The sequence below is a fragment of the Sphaerodactylus townsendi genome, linkage group LG02, assembly GCF_021028975.2.
Source record: "Sphaerodactylus townsendi isolate TG3544 linkage group LG02, MPM_Stown_v2.3, whole genome shotgun sequence".
Lineage (NCBI taxonomy): Eukaryota > Metazoa > Chordata > Lepidosauria > Squamata > Sphaerodactylidae > Sphaerodactylus > Sphaerodactylus townsendi.
Genome location: NC_059426.1, coordinates 141,955,886 through 141,974,025, shown reverse-complemented (window position 1 = coordinate 141,974,025; position 18,140 = coordinate 141,955,886). Strand labels below are relative to the sequence as shown.

The window sequence follows — 18,140 nt, the reverse complement described above, 5'->3', positions numbered from 1 at the left end:
CTCACCGAGGAGGGAAGGAGAGGGCGACTGGGCAGCGCTCGAGCTGTGAGAGCGACAGTTAGTGCTGATAGTCCCATCCCCGCTGCCTCCTGGTCTTTGCCTCTAGTCTAGACGGAGGAGAAGGGAGGACCGAACTTGGTGGTCTCGCCTCCTGCAGCAGAGTGAGGCCCGCCGGTGGGTTTTCTCCCAGTGTCTGCAGCATGCTCACCCCCAGGCAGAACAGGGGGACGTCTGGGCCCGTGGGGGGCGGGAAGTCTGTGGGATTGGGAACCCCTTGATTTGGGGTTGGTTTGCTTTATGGCTTCTTCTCTTTTTTTCTCCCCTGGCTAAGGAGGGTGCAAAGGAGGGCTTATCTCCGTCGATGTCTGTTTCTCGTTGCTCCTTGGCGCTGTGCAGATTAATGGCAGATGGGGGGAGTGTCTCGTCCTTGCTTAAATGAGTCCTGAAAGTCATGTCGGCTGTGTCAGTGTTTTCAGTGGGGCGAAGTGTTTTCCCCTCCCATAGGGGAGCGAGCGGCCTTTTCCACATGGGATTTAGTCGCCCCTGTTCTTATAAGCCTTCCTGCGGCCGTTTCTGCATTGTCTGTTCCTGCATGTTCTGCTGCAGTGAGGCGCTTCATTGTTTTGCATTGTTCTGGTTGTGCTCAGTCCTGAAGAGAGGGTTGTTCCAGAATAATCCAACTTTGAGGGCAATCGTTTCCCTAGCGTACTTTATGTACTCGATTTTTAACGTGAACTTTCCGCTGTTTGAGATGCGATCAGAATTGCCTAGCTAGCATAATAAGCTAGTGATGGCTTCTTGTTGTTGTGTATTAACTGTCTAGGTCAAACACAGTTGCAGTGTCTCCCCCCACTCCCTTCCTTATCCAGTAATTTGCAGAAGTTTGAAATTCATAAGGGAATGTTTCAGATCATGGTATGGAATAGCTTAATGAACCGTATTGTGAAATTTGTGCCATGTTGTCCCTGTTTTATATAACGAGGCATCTAATGGCAAGGTTTATGTATAAATTACAAGGAAAAATAGGATATGTGTTAAATTTACAATTATTTAGAATTTACAATTCTTATGTGCAAGGTTGGCTTGAAATATGGGCTTGCAAACAGCCCTTTAGTTGTAAAAATCATCCCTAAGCAGCGAAATCTTACAAAGTTTTGAAAAGCCATACATTACAAATGCAAGGATATGGGTTAGAATGATTTCTGGACTTCTAAGGCTTATAGTAGTTTTTCCCTATTCTTTTCCTACAGTGACTATTATGGAATAATTTTTTCGATAATTTTTTTCTGTCTTTCTTAAATTTGTGAAGAGTGATCCTGTGTGTTTACTGGTACTTCCAGCTTGTGGATCTTGGTTGTGTTTTGTGAGACCAGCAGAGCCCCGATTGCATTTTGTCTGGTTGCTCATATATATGCCAATTTTACCATGTGTCAGCACAGCAGAAAGCTAATTGCTAAGCATATAGTATGAGAGAGATGTGTGCACATTCATTGTGGCATGGGCAAGTGGGAATAATGTCTTTAAGGTGTCACTGGACTACCAGAGTGGTAGGTTTGGGGTTTTTAAGAGGTGTGGTTTTATTTTCTAAGTGGTATTGGCAATTGATGTGGCACCAGGGACTTGACTTTTGCCCCTTGTGCTGACTCAGTCATCCAGCATCATGTCAGTTCTAGGTTATGAATTCACATTTAATGCACAATCGTATTCTTCAGCATTTGCTAGCTAAGCCTACTAAAAGATATTTCTGCTTTGCTTGTGGTCTGTGTTCCTAAGGAATAATGGTGCGCAAACTTCTAAGTATGCCTTCAAGGTTTTTTTTAACATTGCTTTTGGCAAATTGCTTTTAATTACTGTTCTGTAGCTTGATGCTTAGTTGACATCATAGTCTTGCCACTTCTAGTACTTCGTGTGATACATCTGCCAATTCATATGTAGAATATTTTCTTAATGTCTAGTTTGGAGTAGAGCACAGACACAGGGCAGGAATTTTTCATTGTTTAATTTTTCTGTGGAAAAATTTCCATTTCTAAAGATTAATTGTTCAGTAAAATTAGAAACTGTTTGATCCTTTTTCATCCACCCTTCTCTGCAAGTAGACACATTGGTGGTTACAGTTATAACACTGAATAGCACTGCCAGTGCAACATTAGAAAATCGTGTAAGTTTTAAAGCTATTATACCTGTTTTTCTGGTGATGGTTCCGAGGAATTGCATGAGTGAGTACATGTGTGTGTTGTTGATATGAAAATGGGGTAGGGATAACCACAAGGACTTATAATAATCATAATTTTAATAATAAATCTGGGGAGGGGAGGGTATGTGGGTGGGTAATATTTTGGAAGTTTGTTTTATGTTTTTAATTGTTTTTTATATGATGTTTTTATTGTTGTTTTTCATTTTGTAAGCCACCCTGAGACCTCCATATAGGGTGGGGTATAAGCGCCAAGAATGAATGAATAAGGAAATAAATAAATCTGATTATGCAAGTCAAAACTGAAGAAAAAAAATCTTGTTTCATGTTAGGCTACAAGTGAAGGCAAAGCCAAATCTGACTAACCGTTGTTTCACTTTTAGCAAACACATCTGTTTTTTCTTTTCTTGGGGTGACAAAGTTTGAAGTATGGTTAAAGTAGATCTGGATCAGAACCAGATTTTCTGCAGCCTGATGTGGAACTAACGAGTAATGAAAGAGACGGTACAAAAAGTGACAGTGAAACTGAGGTGCCTCTGGACCTCCATGGAAAAGAATTCAGTTTTGTTGAAATGTGTTGGTGAACAATCACATCCAGACCATGTCATGCATAGTTTTTCTGGTGTGCTAAAATTAGTGTGTCCACAGTTTTTAGTGCCCTCAGATTTTGCAAGTATTATTTCAATAGAATAACATTCACAAACATTTGAATTAGTTGGAATACATTAGAATATAAAACTAATACGAAGTACTTTTAAAATTTTGGTTAATCAGATCATGCTTTATTTAAGGCATCCAGATTATCCCAGAGGAAACATATCACTTAGTGATGAGTTTTTTAAAAATCAAATGTGTCTTGGAATAAGGAACAGATGATTACAGTGTCTTTTCCGTAAAGCAAAGGTTTTTTAGTAAGTACTTCTTGATTTCTTTTTTTAAAGCATAGAGACATCCATAAGATTTACCAGGCAGGCCTAAATTCAGCTTGGGGGTGGAAATGTTCCACAGCAGAGAGATAAAAAGGGCTGGGTAAACAAGTAAAATACTTCCCCCTACAATATTCCCCTTTAATTTCCAGTTCCAAAGACCTGTTCCTTTATTTCCCATGCTTTTTGAAAACAAGAAATTGCACGTAATGTGGTATTTCACCCTTTGTTCTTTATTGTTGCAGTCTATTTGATGCCCGGTTACCTCTGGTCAGACAATGAATTGCTTTGCATGTTTGAAAGTAGCTAAATATGCAAAACAGCTTGATCTATGACCGAAACATGTCAGTTGTCTGGTCCTAGTTTATGGGGAGCAAAGGAGCACACTTTCAAAGTGTCAGTTTTTCTGCTGTTACTGGCTGTTTAGTCTGGCCTCTTGCTTGTCATTTCACAAAAAGGAAATGAAATCAGAGTGAAATTTACTTACCGAGTGAGACAGGCTTTCAGGCAAAGATAATTTTAAAATAGCGTGTTGAAGAATAGTCAGATTGCTGTTGTAACACAAACCTCCAGAGAGTAGGAAAGATGTTGGCAGGTTTCAAGTACAAAATTTAGTCTGAAAATTTCTGTCATTTTCTGAGACATGAAAGATGCTAATGGTAGACCAGCCTGTAGAGAAGATATTCATTTTATCTTTTACAGGAGTGTCGTTGAATGGCTAGGGTAGTCCTGTGTTTGTATTTGATTATTTAGATGTTCTTTGAAAGTAAGACTTCAGAATTGTTGAGTGGCATTTATAAGCAGCCCAATAGTTGTAAGCGCCTTCATGAAAATATAGGATGCATTCCAAAGGAGCAATATACTTCAGTTCTATGTCACTGGCTTTAACCTTCACTAGTTGCCTGGAATCTTTGGAAGTCATTGCAATCATTTGCTGATAGCATGAGCAGTATAATTTTAAGCATTTTATCACCCATATCCTGTTTTTGATCTTCACAATATATTGCGAAGGTTGCCAAAGGAAGAGAAGAATTTATATGAATAGTATGGAATTTCTAGGCCTGGTTAAAGCCTGAATGCATGTTGGGCACAGGAATTGATCCCTGCTCATTGTCCTTGCATTGGAGCATGAATTAACTAATGGTACATGAATTAACTAAAGGATAGTTGAGGTGAGGAGGAAAACCTGTACTGGCTATGGAGCACAGTAGAATCACTGCTGTCCCCGCTGAGGCAGGAAAAATACTGGAGCACGAGATGGATGCCCAAGCCTTCCAAGGAATAAGTTCCTGCCTCCCTGAGAAAGGGTTGGGAAATCACCCATCCAAGATGCCCTCAGTCACCTCCAGGAGAACAAAGGGGTTTTTTTTTTGCATTGACTGCAGGGAATTGACAGTCTTAAGGTTTAGCCATCACTAGTCTATCCATATTGGAAGAGTTCCTAGCCTACTTGGATTGGTAACACTAGTAGCCTTCTGAGTGTTTTCCATGAAAGCTATGTGAGGCATGTGAAAGGGGAAAGGGTGTGTTCTTCATCATCTCTTAATTCAGCATCTTGCATTATTGCAGACTTACAAGTTTCTGCCTAGTACAGTCTGTTAAGAAAGATTTGGGAATCTGTTCCAAATCTACATCACAAGTTGTTTTTTGAGTCTGCAGTCCCTTTAATTTTCCAAATGCAAGGAGCCGATTAAGAGTGAAAGTTCTGAGCTACCTTCCCAGACTGCTTTTCAGCAACTCCTGTTTAACTGGAAAATTTGTCTGACCTCAGGCAGATTCCGCATGGGCCAAAAACAGCAGTGTGAAAATGGTATAAAAACCGTTTTACACTGTTTTAAACCATTTTACACCATTTTCACACTGTTGTTTTTGGCCCATGCAGAATCCGCCTCAGATAACCAGCTAAGCAATACACAGATGTTGTCTAGTCTATTCCTATTCCACCTGGGAAAGGATGCAGCATCTGAGCACATTATATTCTCACTAGTGTAAATGGGGAAGGGGGAATTTGGAAATTGGGCTTCTGTGAAGCATATGCTAAAGGTCTGTGGAACAAATGCCCTTTTTTTCAGCTGGATCTGAGGACTTGTGGTGAGTAGAGGGAGAATACTAAAGCTATAGACATCACAGAGTGAGCAGTAATGGTATGTCAGGGAGTAGACAAGGAACTTCACCAATCCTTGCCTATTATTCATTGATGTCATTTTGTAGGCACGGGTGGCAGTGTATATTCCCTTAATTTGAGTACTGGGATTTTTTTAAAAAAAATCTTTCTGTGGGAGAATGCCTATGGCTTTTGCAACTCTTGTGTTCAATTCAGTAGTAAGGAAGTTTCTTTTAATCTACTTGACCTTCCCCTTGATCTTTTCATAAATGTAATGGTCTTGACTTCTTTGTCTTTCATTTCAGAAGGACGTGCCAACTCTTTGGAATGGGAGACTCTTTGATAGGCTTGCTTCCTTAGCTGTGAACCTGTATTGGGAATTCCTGAGTCGGTTTTCTCCATGATGACCTGGCACTAATCACTTCCTGTCGCTTTCCTGGATTTCGTGTCCTGAACGGAAAGCTGCTGAGGGATGGGCACTCTCCTGTTGTCTTTCAGGGCATGGGAGTTTGTGTAAAGGTATGTGGCTGGAGGGACGGAGGAGATACTTCTGCAACCTGTGAACTACAACTATACTATAGTTTAGATAATTGAAGGTCAGGAAAGGAAAAATTTAATGTAATTTGCTGCTATTGGGACTGAAAGGGGTGTGTGTGTGTGTGTGTGTGTGTGTGTGTGTGTGTGTGTGTGTGTGTATATATATAAAAAGATAGCTTGTACCTGGTGTGTTAGGATGTGCTTTCTGGAACTCTCTATTCTTCTTAGAGTAGAAGAGCTTTTGCAATGTTGGTTTTTTATTTAGATGAAAAGACAGAGGCAAGAAAGCACAACTCGTTTTCCCATGTGATGCTACTTTTTATCCTGTCAGTACTGTGCTAACTTCTCCTTTTAACATATAAATATTGGCTAAGAACAACCAGAAATTATAAATTCACTTTACAGTTTTATGGTGTAGAATGATCATCATTTAAAAAAAATTTTGTAAGAAGAAGGTAGAAGGGGAGCGGGAGTGGGTAAAGGCTAGGAGATGGTTGATGTGCAAAAATGGAGGTGGGATACTGAATGGGTTCTCCTTTTTTTTCCATTCCAGATGCAGCTGTGATCCTCGGCTGTGTGTCTCATTGAAGGGACCTCATGTTTTACGTTATTGGTAAGCAAAGATCAGCTGTTTGTGGGACACAGTTTTTTCAAGGTCGATTTCTTTTAACATGTTATGTGGCCAGAATCCAGTTTGCTAATACTGAGCTTGAATATCATGTCCTGGCATGCAATTGTGTCACACCAATCTCAATTTTTAAAAAAACGTCTTAGGGTAAAGGAGACTTGTCAAGACGTTTTGGTATGCAGCCATAATGAACAACAGTAAGAAATGAAAGAATGGGGTCCAGCGGCAAATAATAGGGAATCAAAGAACACGTTGCACATCGGCTGCCACACGGTATGACAGCCAGGGTACAATGCTTTCTTTGATTCCAAGACATTTTGGTGCCAGCAACAGGAAAGCCAAATTTCTCCTCTTCTCCCAGTAAAAATATAACAGAGTAATTGACAGTTTGCTGCGCTGTAACAGTGCTGCAGAATGTGCCATTCATCCAGCCTTAAGGATCCTGAGTGGTGTAATCATTCTGTCCATGAGACTTCCAGGTACTTATGAATTCCTGCTTTGAGCGACATATCATCCCCCATATCCATGTTTATCAGTGCCCCACATGTCTTTCTGAATTCTAACTGTTGTGTATTTTCTGTTTGTGACAGGTGGGATCACAGTGTCTGTGGTAGCTTTCTTTTTCACCATTAAGTTCCTCTTTGAGCTTGCCGCACGTGTAGTCAGCTTCCTCCAGCATGAGGATCGGGAGCGCCGAGGGGAGCGGACCATTTATGACTACGTGCGAGGCAACTACTTGGACCCCCGCTCTTGCAAAGTTTGCTGGGATTGGAAGGACCCCTATGAGGTGGGCCACAGCATGGCCTTCCGAGTGCATGTAAGGGAATGTTTCTGTTCCACAGTAGTTTGGGGATTGGGTCTGGGTTTAGGTTACATGGCCTGTTCCAGTTCCTTTCGCTCATGGCTTTTTGAATTGGTGTCATTATGCAGTCATGTTTTCCATGCCAATGTATATTATCACGAGAGACATAAGATATGTCTAGGAAACATCTAGTATGCTTTTGTAGTGACTTTGTATGGGTTTCCAGGTGGAGGCAAGGTAATTATTTCCCTGATAAGATGTAACTCTGCCCACTTTTCTTCTGGGCATAATTTTGTTGAGATTGCTTTATATACAAGCATATGGTTTGGAGGTTACCTGAAGTTTGTCTCTTTTTCTTCTTAAGTAGTATAAATACTTCTATCAAAGCTTGGAGGTATTTCCAATATCCATATCTTATCTTAATTTGGGACACGGTTTATAACATGGAACTTTGAGATACTTTTCTTTTCACTGGTACGCAATTTACTGTGTTCATAGTATGTTTGTGGCTTACGGTTCACCTGGGCTTTTTAATTCTTCATGCAGTTGTTTTACAAGAATGGCCAGCCCTTCCCTGCTCATCGCCCTGTGGGGTTACGAATTCATATCTGCCATGTGGAGCTAGCAATGGATATTCCAGTGACCCAGGAAGTACTTCAGGAGCCCAATTCGAATGTGGTGAAGGTGGCATTCACTGTGCGCAAGGCTGGGCGCTATGAGATCAGTGTGAAAATTGGGGGATTAAATGTGGCATATAGCCCTTACTACAAAGTCTTTCAGCCAGGTAAGGCCTTGGTAATTTAATACCAAAGCAACATATAGAAACATGACCTGGTTACATGCCCCATTACTACTCTTTCCACAATAGTTATTTACCATGCTATGTTGTGTTCTACTGTGAGTAGGTAACAGTGACCCAAATTCTCCTTTTAGAGTCTGCTGAGATCAAGATCAACCATGCACACAGCCATTTAGATTTATGAATTAAAATTGTTTGTTAAATGCAACATCACATACTTCTAGCAATAGGGAACAATCAAGCAAAAATGTGTAAAATGTATATTATCCTGCCCAAAGAGAATCTATAGTACCAGCTGAAAGCTTCAGAATAGTCAGGCATTCACTTCAATGTCAGAGAGCCTGTTTAGTCGTCCTTAGGATGGCAAGGAACAAGTAGGCAGCTATGGTCCTACCAAGCTCTTCTCCCGCTGTTTTGGAGAGTGTAGAAACTGGCTTGCGATGGTATCTTTCTGATTTTTTTCTGCCCAGGAATATTCTGCATTTCAGTGAATGTCCAAATTTAAACAAAAACATTTCTGTTCGTTGTCATTGAGTAGCTCAGAAGGTCAGTTGCACCGTCTCCTTGCCACTGCCACTTCTGCTCATGCCATCACCACATCATGTCCAAGACATACTTTCTTTCAAGTCTACATGTGAAGAAAAAGCTTAACGAGTGTTTGTAATTCCTGACCATTCATATCCACTTTTCTCCTTGTTATTTTTGCATGTTACTTTATTCAGCAGTTCCTGTTTTGGTTATTCCTGTACGCAAGCTGTTTCCCAATTTTCCCTCACTAGCTTAACCACACACTTCTTCAGTTGTCTTGTTTCTTGCCTTCAGATATTTTTACCAGAGGGTCTTCCAGTAGTTGGCACAACTTGACACATAGACTATGCTTTTCTCAGCTGTACCTCTGAAATTTTAATTCCTTAGTCAAGTTTTAACTTGATTCTGTAGTTCTTGAACACTAAATTATCAGGTACCCTCGTTGCTATACTAAGGGCTGCACCTTATGACCCATATTAGAGTATTAACCTATACTGTTTTTTCCCCAGTGATGCAAATGAGATTTAACTTACCACTATTTAATTGATGTTTAGACCACAGTGAATAATACTCATCAAACAAAAAAGAGAACTAATGTTCTCTTGAGTGCTGATATAAAATTCATTGTCACCATTCTATGTGTTTTTATTGTCCAGCATCTTTGATTTCTGCTAAGGGGCATTCTAAACTTAGGCAATGTTATTTTCATTTTGTTTTATTAATGTTTTAGTAATTCCTTTTGAATGTTAAAACTCCAGTGTGCTGAGAAACTGATTTTTTTTTGGTTCCAGGGATGGTGGTTCCCTCCAAAACCAAAATTGTTTGCCATTTCTCCACTCTGGTGCTGACTTGTGGGCAGCCACATACTTTGCAGATAGTCCCCAGAGATGAATATGATAACCCCACCAGTAACTCAGTATCATTGATAGATGAGCACAATTACAGCCTCTCAATCCATGAGGTAAGTAACATTGCGTCCCATTCTGCCTTATTAGGAGCCACAACACACCCATTCATCCTAATAAAATATTTTTCCTTTTATCCAGCTTGGTTCCCAAGAAGAAGAGTCTTCTGATATTTTGTTTGAAAAGTCTGTGGTATCAAATCAAAAGACCTGTCAGGTTTTCCTGAGACTCACCCTGCTCCGCAGGGGGTGTTTCCATGCCTGCATCTCCTACCAAAACCAGCCTATTAGCAATGGAGAGTTTGATATCATTGTTTTAAGTGGTAAGTTGAGAAGAATATTACAGTTGCCTACATTTCAGCTCATCCACGTATTGTTGTTGCCTGCTAAAATGTTTACAATTGATTGATTTTTTAAAATTACATTTATATTGTAAGTGGATGTCCCTGTGTTGCGTGCTGTACCATCATTGGCACTACCGGTGTGATATTTTTCAGTATTGTCTGTCCCCTCCCGACCTTGGGACCAGGAACCATCATTAGTATTATTAATATTGTCTTTACTGGGTTTTAGAATGCTGCTTATTCTGAGTTATGTATTTTAACTATTTATCACTTATTTATTGTGCACGTTGTTTTAGTTGTGGTTTTGTTGTACACCATCCAGAGCCCTTCGGGGGTGGGCGGTTTATCAAATTTAATAATAAGTAAACAAATAAATAAATAAATATATCCCACTCTTCCTTTAGAGATCTGACTCTGCAGCCATGCAGCAAATTTGTAAGACAGCTAGACATGAGAGGTAGTGGCTTACCCAAGACAACCAAGTGAGTTTAATAACCAAATGGGGTTTCAAACCTGTATTTCCCTTCCAAGTATAACATTCTAGGTACTGTAGCATGCTAGTGTGCTTTCTATGTCTTAGAAATGTGACAGTTTTGTCTCCTTATTGTTGTCATGAATCTACTGCTGGTAAAGGAAGGCAGTTAGGAAACCGTTGCAAAACTGTTATTGAACAAGTGTTCTCTCAGGTACCAAAGTGAGCCAAAGGATATTTATTGATGTGGAACACAGACAAAGTGCATTCTCCATTGGTTCAGTCTGAATAAGCATTTTGCTTAACTATACTATAAACAGTGCTCCAGAACCTTTTATTACATAATTGTTTCAATAGTGAGCAGTTTGGAATGGAGAAGTGGCTGGAGGGAAAATGCTTGATTGCTTCCTTTCCCTCCAGTATTGTTCTGTTCAGTATTCTCTTCTCCTCAAGCTTCTTTTCTTTTTCAAAAAAAGGGAAGCTTTAAACTGCCCAGCCCCTTAAGCACCAAGAACAAGTTTCTTTGCTAATGTTGAATTCAGTGCAATTTGTGCATAATTGTTATTTCTAGATTGAGCTGTGACTTTCTAATCTGCAGTCTCTCTTCCATTGGATTGTAAAACCCAAAATAAAGACCAATTTTAGAGGCATTATTTTATACTGGCTCCTGAAATTCGACTTTAAAACGATATGTGCACATCAAGCAGATAAAAAGCACTGTTCCCCAGAAGAAGAATATTTTAATATAACTTTAAAGGAAATATAGCCGGACTGTGCTCCCCTCCCTCCTCTTTTTTTGGTTTTAGAATTTCCAAAGAACAGCAGTGTTTAGCAAACATGTGGAATTTGGTTTTTTGTGTAGGAATTTAGTTGCAATTGGAAGCTGAAGTTGGAGGAAGCCAAAAGTTTTCATGGCAGGTTGGTTTTAATTTATGCACATGAGCAGGGAAGATTCTTCAACCTAAAAGTTGTGAAGGTTTCATTCTGTTTTATTATAGTGTCGTAATACACCTCATATTTACACATATCTCCTCTTGCACTACTGTGAACTTACACAGCAACTTAAAGTGTCAACAAAGATATACAAGACAAGTGAGTCAGTCGTGAAAATTCACTGAGGAAGTTGCGGGGTGGGGGGGCAAGAGGAAAGAGAAGGATGAGGTTTAGAAGAAATGCAGCTCTTATTCTTTGGAATGCAGCTCTTATTCTTGCATTCCTTTTGGTAGCAAAAGAGGATTGGACTTTAATCCCTACTGTTATCCTTGGTGAATTATTAATCCCCATTCACTATCCTTTGGGCCTCGCTGGGTAGAAGGAGGAGTTTAGGAGATGCATACTATATATTTGGCTTCCTTCTAGAATACAATCTGTACAATTACCCCAGGGCTAGTACCTTTGGCTATTCCCCAACAGTGCAATAGAATCATACCTGCACAAACCTTTTAGGCATGGTTTTGGAAGGAGGTGAAGCGATTCTGATATTTTTCTTCAGGATAGGGCATCTTTGTTGTGGCAACAGGGACTTTGATTACCGTAGTCCTGTAGAACCACCTATTTTCAAAGTCAGGACTATTGTGTGTATTTTATATATCTGTAGTCAGTTATTTCTGAAAGCACTGAAGAAAGGAACAGTGATGTGTTTGGGAGAGAACTCTAGAGAACTAAATCTGAAGACATTGTAAAGGGGCATGGGCAGGTGAAATTTGAGTTTACTTTCTCCCTGGATGGCACAAATTAGGCATTAGTTTCCTCTGTCAGGAAGGATTGTCCATACAGTCTTGGTACAGATCTATGCCAAACCATGGATTGGTGTTTTGATGAGCAAGCCTAAAAAGAACTCTGCTCTGGCTTGTGTGATCACTCCTTTCTTTACATTCTCCAAGCTAATTAATTCCTCTTATACAACAAACTGTAGTTTGCTTCACTCAAACTGGTAAGCTGTGGTTTGTGCTCACACTGTAGACCAGGACTCCAAAAGCATACTTTCTTCCCAGTTTCCAAGCCTGCTTTTGCAGGGCAAGAACAAACCTTAATTCCCCAGCTTTAACAACAAACTGGTTTGCCTCAAAAAAGGACAAGACTCATTGCCTTGTGCTTCCCTGGAGAGAAATGATCCTGTAAGTGAACCAAATATTTGCTTATATAGTGCCAAACCTTGATTTGGTATTTTGTCTAAAACCTTTTTGAACCTTTTTGAATAGGATTGTGACAAGCCCTTTCTTTTGACGTGAAGGAACCCACACAGCCTCATATAATGATGGGGAATTGGGTTTGTTTACATCTGTAAACTTCCCGCTTAATTGTGAGAAATTAATAGGGTAACAGGTATAAAGTCTTTGAGTTCACTATCATGAGGTAAGTTTTGTGGCAAGCAAGTAGAACACAGAGATCATTAAGGCAGGAGTTGTATGTAAATAACAGAAGTTTTTTTTACAGGTTGTTTTTGAAGAACAGATTAGCAGTACAGGTTTCCAGACAAATGGGAAACCTGACTGAGGCACATAAGCTTGTTATGGCCTCAGAGTGTGGTTTGAATTATGTTTAATGTTTATAGGTATGAAGAGGCTTTACAGACTAGCCATTAGGTCAAATTCTTTTTATGCCCACAGGATTCTACCCACATCTGCCCCTTCCCAAGAGTCAGATTGACTGGTATGACGTCTACTCATTACCAGAAACAATCTCACAACCAGGTACACTGTCCTTTCCCAGAGATAGAGTCAAACCACTGAACCACACTACCAGGCAAAGCTACCCTTCAAACTGTCTGCTCTTTTGCTGAGCCAGACCTGACCTATCGCAATTTCTGTGAGGCAGATCTAAACTAAATGTCCCTGTGCTTCCCTCTGACATTCCATCCCCCCTCTGAAGGGTGATCTGATGCTGGAACAGTACTCCCATAGACTTAGGGACGAAACAGCTGAGTGGCTGCTGTTCCCTTCAGAGGCAGGATAGCCTCCTGTCTATCACAACGAGGACCATTTTTTTATCATCAACACTTTTTGTGGACCTCTCATCTGATAGTAGTTGTACTGATTAGTCACTGTTGATTGAGAAAATATATAACAAAGATCAAAATAACAGTGGGCATATGGATTCACAGGCCACTTGTAGTAATTCTTTGGCTCCCGGGGGGACCCCTGCACCCTGGTTTGGAACCATTGGCCTAATTCTAAACTCCAGACCCCAGGTTGGGAACCATTGGTCTAACGCTAAGCCTGGACTCTAAATTGGGAACTATGATGAGAGGGAAGGTCATTAATGCCATGAGGAGATTTTTCCTTTTAAAATTCTGACAGTCGTTTATGCTTTGAATGAGTCACCCTTTTGTTTATCAATATGCAATGCAGTAGTGTGAATGTGATAATTTAGACTTTGTGTATACACTTTGTGTTTTCCCACTTTTATAAATTAAAGTAAACAGTAGGAATGATCTTTAGTTTTTCAATCAGGGCACTTCACAGACAGGAAGATTAGCAGCTCTGTAGCAACACCAAAATATTTTTTCCCTTTCTGTCAGAAAATAAAATAATGAACTGGCACCAAAGGTTTGTAAAGTTTAAACAAATAATCAGAAGTTTTTATTTACAAGAAATAAATCAGGAAGCTTTTCTGGCAAAGGATAACATTGAAATTATATACAAGAAGCTGGTTTCTGAGAGCTTACTATTTTACAGATTGTGTCAGAATCTTTTTGTAGTTGATACAAGGATTACACAGGTCACTATCTTCAATCCCTGGCAGTCAGGTAGCAGGCAATAGGACTCTACTTGAGTCCCTGGAGAACTGCTGCCATTTGGTAGACAATATGATTTATATGACCTCAATTTCAGGGCTGTCTTGGTGACCCTTGTAGGGGCAGAAAGGTGAGATATAAATGTTGTAAATAAATACAAATAAATGTGTTAAGACATTGTGTGTTTTGGCCACATTAGGCTTTATACTAACCTGTCCATCTGTCTTTATACTAATCTATTGCAGAGAATGAGAAGAATATTGTAGAGAGAAATGTGTCTACCTCAGGGGTCAGTATCTATTTTGAGGCCTATCTTTACAATGCTAGTAGCTATGCCAACACACAGTGGCACCTTCCACCCCTCCATTTGGGTGCCTCTCAGCGCCGTCCTTCCACTGCTACTGAAGATGAGGACGAGGACTCTCCTTCTGACAGCCAGACCCCTGAGAAAGTGAAGAAACCAAAAAAGGTGTATTGCTACGTTTCACCCAAGGTAAGAATCTATTTGAAGAAATGGCAACATTTTTTTGCACAGCCATTGTGTATGGCTGCTTTTAACTGATCAAAAATCACTCCAGTCTTATGTTTGGCTATTGTTACTATTTTGTGGGCAACCATCCATTGTGCTGTAAAACTGCTGAGGAAATGTTGCAAAAAGTTTATAAAAATCAACTGTCCATACTTTCCTTATAACTAATCAGATATCTGAACTGGGACTGAATGTTTAGGTCAGTGGTTTCCAGCCTTTTTTCAATCGTGTATCCCTGGGCAACCCATTTCTCTAAAATTGTGCTCCCATATTAGCCAACCCATTGCACAATTTTTTTCATGTACCCTGAAACGCTCTGGTGCGTACCCTGGAGAGTACATGTACCCACTGGTTTAGACAATGTTTGTCTAAAAGGGAAAAAAAGATAGGTAAAACAGTGTCTTCTTTTGCATTAAATTATTTACATTTCACAAGTCTCCAGTGAACATTTTTTGTTAATGGGGGGATGCCTTAAGAACATTATAAATAAATCACAAGTCTCTTGATTTGCTGTAAACAAAATTACAATTATGAGGAAATGGTGTGATCTAGACATCATACTTTCTAGGAAACAATCGAGAGCTGAAGTGTGAAATGTTGCTAAGGTGTCAAAAGTCCACAAAGTTTGCAAGGGCAGGCAGAGCACTTTGGAAAATATATTAACACAGGAGACACAGGCAAAACAGATTTAAGCAACCCAGGTCTCTTGGGTCGGGGGAGGGACAACTTCTGCCTTGACTGCCTGTTCATTGCAGAGTAGGCACTACTGTTGTATGTGGTACAAAAGATTCCCCCACCCTTTTTCTTTTCGTAGCTTAATAGAAGGGCAGTAGATACAAATATTGTAAAGAGTTGATGTAGGCCAGACTTGTAAAAATAATTTTCCTCTCTGTTATGAAAGATTTTTGCTTTGGGCTTGTCCATGATTGAATCCCCACCCCCACCCCAGTGTTGCATTCATGATGCCACAAGTGACTTTCTTTGGCTTCACAGCAATTCTCTGTAAAGGAATTCTACTTGAAGATTATTCCGTGGCGCCTTTTTACCTTCAGAGTGTGCCCTGGAACGAAGGTAAGTTTTTGAAAAATTCCTAGGTGTCAAGTGATGAGTTTTGATTTCTGTTTTGAAGAAGAGGCTTTTGAGACAGTGCCCTGTTCCCATTTATCAACCAGAATCAGACATTTGAAATAGTCTTCCATATCTGTATCATGCTTGGGAGCCTCCTGTGGTTTCCATTCTGCTCCTGGTCCTAATTTTCATCATCTGTCTTTATAATTTACTCTCCTGTCCCCATGAACATACAGCTCTGATTCCTCTTGCAGTGAGGTTTGTTGCTTGCATCTGCTCAGCTTTGCGCCGAACATCTTAGCTGGATGTTTGACAGCAGCTTTGGCTATGAGTGGAAGGCTGGACAAGGGAATGTGCTCAGAGGGCAATCTTACTATATCTAATCCATATGTTCTATGCTCTTCTGGTGAATGATGGTTTCACCCCTTCCTGCATCTCTTTGCTGCTAGTTTTCTTACCATGGGCCTGATCCGGTGCACAAGCTGCTGACACTGGTGGTGGATGATGGGATACAGCCTCCCGTGGAGCTCAGTTGCAAGGAGAGGAACATCCTGGCAGCCACTTTCATTCGCTCTCTACATAAAAATATAGGTAAAGAGAGTAAGGGGTATGCACTACTGTGGCTTAGTCCAGGGGTCCCCAACCTTTTCTCGCCTGCATGCGCCTTTCAAGTTCTGACACAGGGTCGTGAGCATAACCAGAAAATGGCAACTGCAGGAGGCAGAAGCAACCACAGAAAGTCAGGGTGTGAGGTTATGCATAACTCTAAATAGTAACTCTCAGGAAGATACTTTGTTTAACAGGGTCCCATTTTAAAATGAACATACGGTATTATTTTAAAATATTTTCCTGCACACACACACACAGCGCTTATCAGAAGCCCTGCTGGGCAAAAGCCCCACCCACTTTTTAAAACACTTGGCTAGCACCAGGAAAGGATGTCTGTGGGCACCATGGTTTTCCACAGGAACCATGTTGGGGATCCCTGGCTTAGTCTCTAATGCATCCTAGCTGGCGTAAAATAATAAAACAGCTACTAGCAGTGTGGTGTTTTTTTTTAAACTTGGTAGAGACTGCAATCCATCTCCTTTGGAACTGCATTACTTTTGCATTTTGCAAAGTGTCTAACAGAGCATTGTTGTTGCAACAGCAATTTAGCTTAATTTAAGACTGTTTAAGTGACTAGAGCGCCACATGCCATCTCCCTCAGCTTTCCAGCTCATATGTTTCTTTCTGGTATTCTTTTGAAGGATTTGGCACAGTTGCAACAATTCATTCTTTCCTCCTTTTGTGGTCTTGGGGTGGGAGAAGGTGAATAGGGCCTTGGAACTTGGAGTGGCTGCATGTGTGTGAGAGAATAGAGGTGTGGGGAAAAGGAGAGAGTATTGGGGCAAGTCGGTGAAGAGGTCCTGGGCATTGTGAAAGAATGATTACCTCTTTTCTTTTCTCGGGTCCTTTGTTATTTAGACTGTGAGTGCTCCTGAAGACAGTTTGGTAGAATAATTGTGACCAGCTTGTGCATTTGACTAGCTGTAAACATGAGCCTGAGAAGAAGCTCAAACCCTGAGTTATGTTCTCTGTGGCAGATCACAGTCTTCCGTAACAAAGGATGGTAATATTGCCTTCTGCTAGTGGTGTGTTGCTAATTGAGATATGACCACAGGATTTATTGGTTTCAGGAGGTTCAGAGACTTTTCAAGACAAAGTGAACTTTTTCCAAAGGGAGTTGCGGCAGGTGCACATGAAGAGACCCCACTCCAAGGTTACTCTAAAAGTCAGCCGTCACAATCTTCTGGAATCGGTGAGCATATCTATAATGCAGACTCTTTAGAGGGTGTTGTGTTTCTCTTTTAGAAAAGGCTGTGTAGACTACTCCCTTCCTGTTCCAGAGGCCATGCATGTTCTTTAATTCTGATGCAGAATGAGCAAGAATAGGATGAGGCTGGGATTGTATTTCTCAGTGTGCATCATATGAGACTTTTCCAAGACCTGTAGCATTGTCCACAACCCAAGAATTTTACATTGTCAGTCATTTCTAATGGAGCAGAAACTAGATGGGAGATTGGCCTGAATGGTAGAAAGGGCCCCATTTGCTCTCAGGACAGCCCCCTTTATGTTAATGCAGCCATTGCTGCCACCAAGTGTTGACTTGTTTTGTTCACACTTCAGCAGTATTCATTCTTCATTGCTTCCTTACTAATCTGCAGGGAGTAGCCAGTGTTGAAAAGTTTGTGGAGAAAGGTGCTCAGATGCTTTCAAAAAACTTTTTGACAAAATCCTTTTATAAAATCTTCTGAGCTGACTTAGTCAAGGGGTGAGATTGATCTTCTCATAAACTGGAAACTGGTTGAAGAATGAGAAGCAGAGGGCAGGAATAGACAGTACTCACAATGGAGGCTAGTAAGCAGTTGACTTCCATTAGAGACTTTTGTCATTAAGGGGCAGCAAATTGTTCAGGATTGTTAAGAGCCTAGTGGACTGAAAGGAGGTGTCCAGGCTGTATAAGTGAGCAGCAGAATGTTAGTGGGTTGGAGCTGACAAGGCTGAACCTGACTTGGTACAGCAATGTTAC

At 40.6% G+C, this 18,140-nt stretch overlaps 1 protein-coding gene across 4 annotated transcripts in view; it reads left to right on the top strand.

The window, feature by feature from the left end:
- Positions 1-18,140, top strand: part of AREL1 (apoptosis resistant E3 ubiquitin protein ligase 1) — a 30,151-nt gene continuing 12,011 nt past the window's right edge. For 2 of the 4 annotated variants that reach the window (XM_048484919.1, XM_048484916.1), the window contains exons 1-11: positions 1-174; positions 5,527-5,740; positions 6,312-6,371; positions 6,977-7,203; positions 7,735-7,972; positions 9,307-9,476; positions 9,562-9,742; positions 14,217-14,464; positions 15,494-15,571; positions 16,018-16,159; positions 17,248-17,369. In XM_048484919.1, coding sequence (XP_048340876.1) covers positions 6,356-6,371; positions 6,977-7,203; positions 7,735-7,972; positions 9,307-9,476; positions 9,562-9,742; positions 14,217-14,464; positions 15,494-15,571; positions 16,018-16,159; positions 17,248-17,369 — 1,422 coding nt within the window. In that variant the 5' untranslated portion in view covers positions 1-174; positions 5,527-5,740; positions 6,312-6,355. The remainder of the gene's footprint in view (positions 175-5,526; positions 5,741-6,311; positions 6,372-6,976; positions 7,204-7,734; positions 7,973-9,306; positions 9,477-9,561; positions 9,743-14,216; positions 14,465-15,493; positions 15,572-16,017; positions 16,160-17,247; positions 17,370-18,140) is intronic. The other 2 variants (XM_048484917.1, XM_048484918.1) reach the window with 2 other exon arrangements.